This window comes from Temnothorax nylanderi, unplaced genomic scaffold (assembly GCF_030848795.1).
Source record: "Temnothorax nylanderi isolate EJ_2023f unplaced genomic scaffold, tnyl_v1.0 TNYL_tig0704_pilon, whole genome shotgun sequence".
Classification (NCBI taxonomy): domain Eukaryota; kingdom Metazoa; phylum Arthropoda; class Insecta; order Hymenoptera; family Formicidae; genus Temnothorax; species Temnothorax nylanderi.
In genome coordinates, this window is record NW_027249766.1 from 72,379 (window position 1) to 79,762 (window position 7,384).

At 29.1% G+C, this 7,384-nt stretch overlaps 1 protein-coding gene across 1 annotated transcript; it reads left to right on the forward strand.

Annotated features, from left to right (window-relative positions):
• Nucleotides 1-646: 646 nt before the first annotated feature.
• LOC139784917 (uncharacterized) lies at nucleotides 647-5,291 on the forward strand. The gene is made up of 4 exons (XM_071724087.1): nucleotides 647-676; nucleotides 2,800-2,937; nucleotides 3,000-3,677; nucleotides 3,791-5,291. The coding sequence occupies exons 1-4, from the start codon at nucleotides 647-649 to the stop codon at nucleotides 5,144-5,146; spliced, it is 2,202 nt and encodes a 733-aa protein (XP_071580188.1). The 3' UTR covers nucleotides 5,147-5,291.
• The last annotated feature ends 2,093 nt before the right edge of the window (nucleotides 5,292-7,384 follow it).

Here is a 7,384-nt window from a genome sequence, read left to right on the forward strand (position 1 = left end):
CGACTCATTGTAGACCCGGCCTTAGGCTCTCTACATGTTACCAACTGCCTTCGTCGTCATCCCACCTCATCCCACGTGATCGTCGTCTCCACGCGCTAATACAAGACTTATGTGAAAAGATACGTTACAGTGTTTATATAGTTCAGTGAATATAAAGTATTGTTTTGCATAAAATAAGTTTCTAAGATTATAGGAAAAGTTGATTATTGAGAGAAATATACAGTTAAATTCAGAGAAACAGTTATAATGTACTCTTTAAGCAAGACTAAAAGTACATATAAAGTAACAAAAAGAAAAAGGAAAACTAAAGGATGGATAATATGTAGCGGTAAAGTATAGATAAAATACAATTATATATAGTATACTTGTATAACAATTTATATATAGTATACTTGTATTTCAATTTATCTATAATTATTTTGTTTTAAGAAAATTATATGGATCTCAAAAAAATTGCGCAAAATCTCACAAATGATGTTCCAAAAATATATTTAAAACGAATAAGTTTGTCAGACACCACTTCAAGTTCTATCGAAAATGACAGTAAAGGTAACCCAAAACATTTAATGTATTTTATATGTCTCTTTTGTTTCTTTTATAAATCTTTTAAATACTAATGTTAATTTGTTAATAGGTGAAGTTCTAGATGAATCTACAGAAAAAATCCGTCAGCAAGGTACGTGTTTTATTTAACTTTTATATACCTAAATTAATTGTTTCTTCATAAAAGTTGGGATATTTGCATATTTTTCATTTAATTTTTTTCATAAAAATATCAGTTATTGGCCATTTAGTATAATTATAGTTCTTTTTCAGATGTTCAACCAAGTCTTTCTAAAATTACGCTTTGTGACACATCTGTTGAATCGTTGAACAATAAAATAGCTGATAGTACAGGTAACACAACTTATTTAAATATGTAATTGTATTTATATGAGTGTAGCATAATTTATGTGCACAAATACTTTTGGTTTTAGTTGTTAACAGTAATAACATAAAGCATTATCATTTTAGGAAAATCTTTGAAAGCTTCAAACAAAGAAAATGTCAATGAGAGAGGTAAATACTGTATACTTTTTAATTTTACATATAAATAAATATGTAATTATATCTACTGAAGTACAATATGTATAATACAATAACTTCTGTTAGATGTTGAACTAAATCTTTTCGGAAGCACTATTGTTAGCGATTCTGATGAATGGCTGAATAATAACGCAAAAGGTAATAAAATTTATACGGAAATAATGTTTGCATTGCTCATGTGTGTGTGTGTGTGTGTGTGTGTGTGTGTGTGTGTGTGTGTGTGTGTATACTTATATATTATTATTTTTGTAGGTAATAATCATAATTCTACTAAAAATGTTATATTGATGAGTCTTTGGAAACATCAATCAAAGAAAATAATGTCAATCAGCAAAGTAAATTTAATTCTTGTTTACCTTATATATAAATACATATTATTAGTTTTGAAATAAGTACAACACTTCCATCTACATTAACATAAATAATTATAGTTTTTTCTCTGTAGAAGTTTAACTAAGTTTTTCCATGACTAGTACCAAATCTTTGAAACCTCTGAATGTCAAAACTGTTCATGATAGAGATAATGTAATTTATTTAATTGTTGTATTTACATAAGCATGGCATGATTTTATATACGTAAATATTATTTTTCTTTTAGATAATAACATTAATTTTAAAACAAGTACACTTTCGGAAAAATTTTTGGAAACTTCAAATAAACAAGTCGATCAACAAGGTAAAGAGATCTATTTATTGTTCACATCTAAACTACAAACAATTACTATCATAATTGTTTAGTTAGCTCATTTAATTAATATTACCAAATATTTTTATTCGGTAGTTTTATTATAAATGTTTATTATAATGTTTATAAGTTTGATTTATCTTCAGATTTAGTTATTAGTTTCCCTGCAAACGAGATTTTAGATACATCTTTTTTAAATGCTTTAATGGAAAACACAAATTATCAAGAAGGTAAAGTATAATGATTTAATTTTTGTTTAAGGGGCCATTCATAAATTACGTAAGGCATTTAGGGGCGGGGGGGTATAAGCTCAATATTACTAATTCTTACTATAAGGGAGGGGGGTAAAGAATTTGATCTTATGTAAGTTTTTGAATTTAAAATCTACTACTTTCGCGCTAAGAAATAGCGCTATTGGATAGCGCCATCTGTACTTATGCCCGGTTTCTTTACCGTCGGATAACTTTATCCTTTTAGGATAAACTCACTCTTCATCTCTTTCTAACCTATTAGGTTAGAACTAGAGTTAAACTCTTAGAAAGAGATGAAGAGTTAATTGAACCTAAGGATAAAGTTATACAACAGTGAATTTTGAAAAATAATTGTCATTTTAGTATCATTTATTTATTATACCTGACATGTCTGGATATTTACATCCACTATTATTTAAAGCTTGGGTACAAGCTTTTCCAAGTAAAACTTCAAAGATTTGTCAAGAAGAGTCAAACATGTTTTGGAAAACTAATAAAGAAACTTTTAAAAATAACTCCAGTGCTTTTGAGACCTGTGTTTCTCAAAAAATTAATGAATTAAAACAACTTGCTGCTAAGAAAAAAACAAGTATGTTTGGTTATTTCTTTAAACAGGTTAGTTTATACTTTTTTATATACAGTCTTTTTAAAATTTTACTATCAATAGCTTAATCATTTTTGTAGTTCATTCTATTCATTAATTTCTACGTAGCTAAACTTATGAATTATATTTACAGTTGCTTGTATAATGAATTATAATTAATATCACCTTTACAGCAAAATGTGTCTGATGGTGGACCCAGACCTGTGAATGACAAGATACTTAACAATAACTTAAAAGATTCTTCTATGGCATTATGTATTAAAGAAGTAGACAATTCGTATTTACTTCTCCCAAAAGAATCTATTTCTGAGGTATGAATGAAAAACACTTATGTGATATTACTAAAAATTAATGTATATTGTTTGATTTACAGAAATCACAATTAATACCTCGTACAACTCCAGCACAAGAAGAAGTTAAGAAGAAAATTTCTGTGATGGAAAGTGAATTAAATACAACTATTTTACGACGCGATTCTGGTTTTGGAGGACCAAAAATCGATCGAGAAGTTACAAAAATGCAAAAAAATCTGAATGAGGCACAAAAATTACTGGTTAAAAAAAAACGCAATGCTGAATATCAAAAAACTTTCAGAGCAAAAAGACATGCATTATTAAATGAAGTCATCAAGAATCCAGCAGTTAAGCAACAATTGAATGTACACGAGGCAGTTGGCCGTCCTCGTTTGGAGGAAGCTCAACCTGAACTGTTAAAAGTTTTAACTGAAATTGCAAGTTTCGGAGGTGGTGCAGATGAAAAACGACGAACTGAAATGATAAGAAGCTGCAGAACACTAGATGATTTAGTCAAAGAACTACAGGCATTGAATTTTAATCTTTCAAGGAGTGCCACATATCTCCGTCTTTTACCTAGGTCCTCATCTACAATTCAGGGAAAAAAACATGTACTTACAGTACCAGTCAAGTTAGCTAGAGCAACAAATGATGAACACAAAAGTCATCCAGATGGTAAATTCTGTACTGCATCTATTCGAGCTATCGAATCTCTCGCTTCGATGCTTGGACCAGCTCAAGTTTTCTTTTTATCACAGGTAAATAATAAACTGAAATAAATTTTATAACTACAACAAAATGTAACAAATAATATCTTTGTTTTTTTTTCAATTACTTTATTTATAATATCTTTTTTAATATTGTATAACAGGACGATAAAGCGCGCATACCAATTGGAAAAACTGCTGTAGAAAAACAAGCTCCCTTTTTGATGCATATGGAATATCGAGTGCGGCTGCCAGATCACGACTGGGTTGTAGCAGAAAAACATAAGTTAATACCTTCAGTGTATGCAGGCATTAAAATTACTCCGGAAGGAATGGGCAAACCAGAAGCAGTAACATACAGTGGACCTACGTATATTGCTATCAGATCAGGAAAGCATTCGTCATCGTCTGCGCGCACTCATGATTTAGATTTAGAACGTCTCATGGAGTTAAAAGAATTTCAATCTTTAGCAAAAACTGACGATAATCGTGTGAAACCAGTTGTAATCATAACTGTTGATGGAGGACCCGATGAAAATCCGCGGTTTCCTCAAGTTATTTCTCATGCTATTTCTCATTTTCAAAAATTTGATCTCGATGCTGTATTTATTGTCACTAACGCTCCCGGACGAAGTTGTTTCAATCGAGTTGAGCGTCGAATGGCTCCTTTGAGTCATCAATTGTCTGGAGTTGTTTTGCCGTATGATTCTTTTGGGAATCATCTCGATGATCAGCGACGTACAATCGATGATGAACTTGAACTTCAAAACTTCAAAAAGGCCGGTGATATTTTGGCACAAATATGGAGTACATTAATTATTGATGAAGAACCAGTTGTCGCCGAATATATATCACCTGAAAGTGATAATATTGATGTAAACCAAGCGAAATGGACTCCCGATTGGTACTGTAGACATGTGAGGGAATCTCAGTATTTGCTGCAAATTAGCAAATGCACGGAATCTAAATGTTGTGGAGATTTAAGAAGCAGTTTGCGAATAATTCTACAAGATGGATTTATTCCGCCACCGTGTCCCCTTCAACAAACGAAAACTTTAGACATCCCACTTCCTAAAGACTCAGCAAATGCTAATTTTTGTCCTTTATTTGTGCAATTATCTCTAAACATTGAGATTCCTAGTCGCCCAGACTTTATTTTAACACCATATGACTTTTATTGTCCTACCGTCCAAACGCAATTGAATAAACGTACATGTCCAACATGTGGATTGTATTTCGCATCAAATAAAAATGTTAAAAGTCATTGTCAGTTAGTTCATAAGTATCAGTGTGCTCGAACTGAAAAACTTCAACCGATTAAGTTGATACGTCGTCGAGCTGGACAGAGTTTGTGTCTCACACCCTACACCAATAATAATGTTTACGATATAGAGTGGTACGAAGATGATGAAATTGATGTTGAAAGGTTGGAAGAACCTGAAGAACAAAATAATGAACCAGTCATCCCTGTGATTAATTCAATATCAGACTGGTTAGTCAGTCCATGGATAAATAAATAAGTAAAATTTGGATTAATTATCTATTTATATATTTTATTTATATATTTTATGCTATTTATATATTTTATTTGAAGTAATTTAATGCAGCAATGAAAAAGTTAAGACGATTAATCGAAGTATAATTGCAATAAATAATATTTTTTAATCAAACTGTCTTTTATTTTATCAATACGATTTCTTACGAAAATTTCTTATCAAGGGGTAGGGGGGGGGTAGTTGAAATCTTATGATATCTTACAATAGGGGGGGGGAGGGTCAAATTAGCTTTAAAAAAGCCTTACGTAATTTATGAATGACCCTTAAGTAAACTAGTATGTATCATATCAATTATTTGTAGGAGTGTACATAATGGTTATATTTCTAATTAAATACATATGTATACTTTATATATATATACATATATATATATCGTCTTGTAAATACTGCATATCAATATAATTATATTTTTTAGATATTATTTTTGGTTCACCTAATAATAGAGACTTGAGTTTTTCTTTTGAAATATCAGCTGAGCAGTCAATTGATCAAGGTAACTTAAATGTAGTTAATGCTAAATAATTATTATATTAATTTTATACACATGTATTGATTTTGTAAACATCAGTACAATATTTCTTTTATTCAATAAATGTTACTAAACAAATTGTCAAATAATTGCTAGTTAATGTAATATCATTTATTTTCATAGATCTTAACTCTTATGTTGCAGTTAACAATATTGAAAATAAATCTTTAGAACCCAGTAAAGAAGTTAATACAGTTAAAGCAGTCAATACAGATACAGCGGTTAACCAACAAGGTACAATACAATCTGTCTATTCTTCTTTTTAATTAAACGTTGTTACGAATGATTTCATAACGCACACATCTATATCTATATTAAAATGTAATATATGATTAATAGATAGATCAATAATAGATAGATTAAATGTAACTAAAAAAATTGTCAAATAATTGCTAGTTAATGTAATACAATTTATTTTTATAGATCTTAACTCTTATGTTGCAGTTAACAATATTGAAAAAAAATCTTTAGAACCCAGTAAAGAAGTAAATACAGTTAGAGCAGTTAATACAGATACAGCGGTTAACCAACAAGGTAACAATACAATCTGTCTATTCTTTTTAATTAAACGTTATTACGAATAGTTTCATAACGCACACATCTATATCTATATTAAAATGTAATATATGATTAATAGATCATATGTACATGATCTTTTCCAGAATTGTATTCCGATATTTTAAAACCTCGGAAAGATCCTTAAATGCTTTATATAAAGATAAAGTTAATCGGAAAAAAATATTTTATTTTGAATTATTCAGTTTTTTTTAAGAACTTAATGTGTTTGTAATGTTTCTTTTGTTTACAAATAATTATAATTAAAAACTTTTATAATGTTGATAAAATCATGGAATCCCCTATTAACTATATAGCATTCGTGCATAGAAAATAGTTTTTAATTTATTTTTGAGTATTCTAAAATCTGATGTTTTTCATGTATTTATTTATATGTAATATTACTGACATTAAAAATTAATGTTAATGTAGTAACATTATTTTAAAAATTATTATATGCTTTGATTTCAGAAGATATTCATGAGAACAGTGAGGATTATAATGATCCAGACTATGTTGTTTTCAGTAATTCAGATGATTCAGATAATGAATCAAATGCTTCTATTGTTTCTCGAAGCTTTATAACGCATGACAAATCTAATACTTCAAAAAGCAGCCTTGATACCTCAAAGCATACTTATGAAGGAAAAGCCACTTGTGATGACACAAATCTTATTGTATCAAAATCTGAAAAAAAAGGAGCAAATAAAAAATACTTTTGCATGTACTGTAAAAAATTACAAACCAAATTCGCAAGACACTTAGAAACTGTCCATAAAAATGAGAAAGAAGTAAAGAAGTTCATTTTGCTTCCTAAAGGTAAATATAATAATCTATATACATATCATTTTAAATAAAAAAATGTTACACATACTTTTATTACTTTAAAAATTTTGATTATAATTTTTCAGGTAATTTAGAAAGAAAGGCTATTATAGAGAGTATTAGAAAAGAAAGTAACTTTATTTATAATACCAGCTCCCAGTTTAATACAAGAGATCTAATAGTATCTCGTAGACCTTCGAAAGCTAACAAACCTGCGACAGATTTTACTTGTTGTCCAAAATGTAAGGGTTATTTTACAAAAAATAACGTAAGGCATCACTTCCAAATTTGTA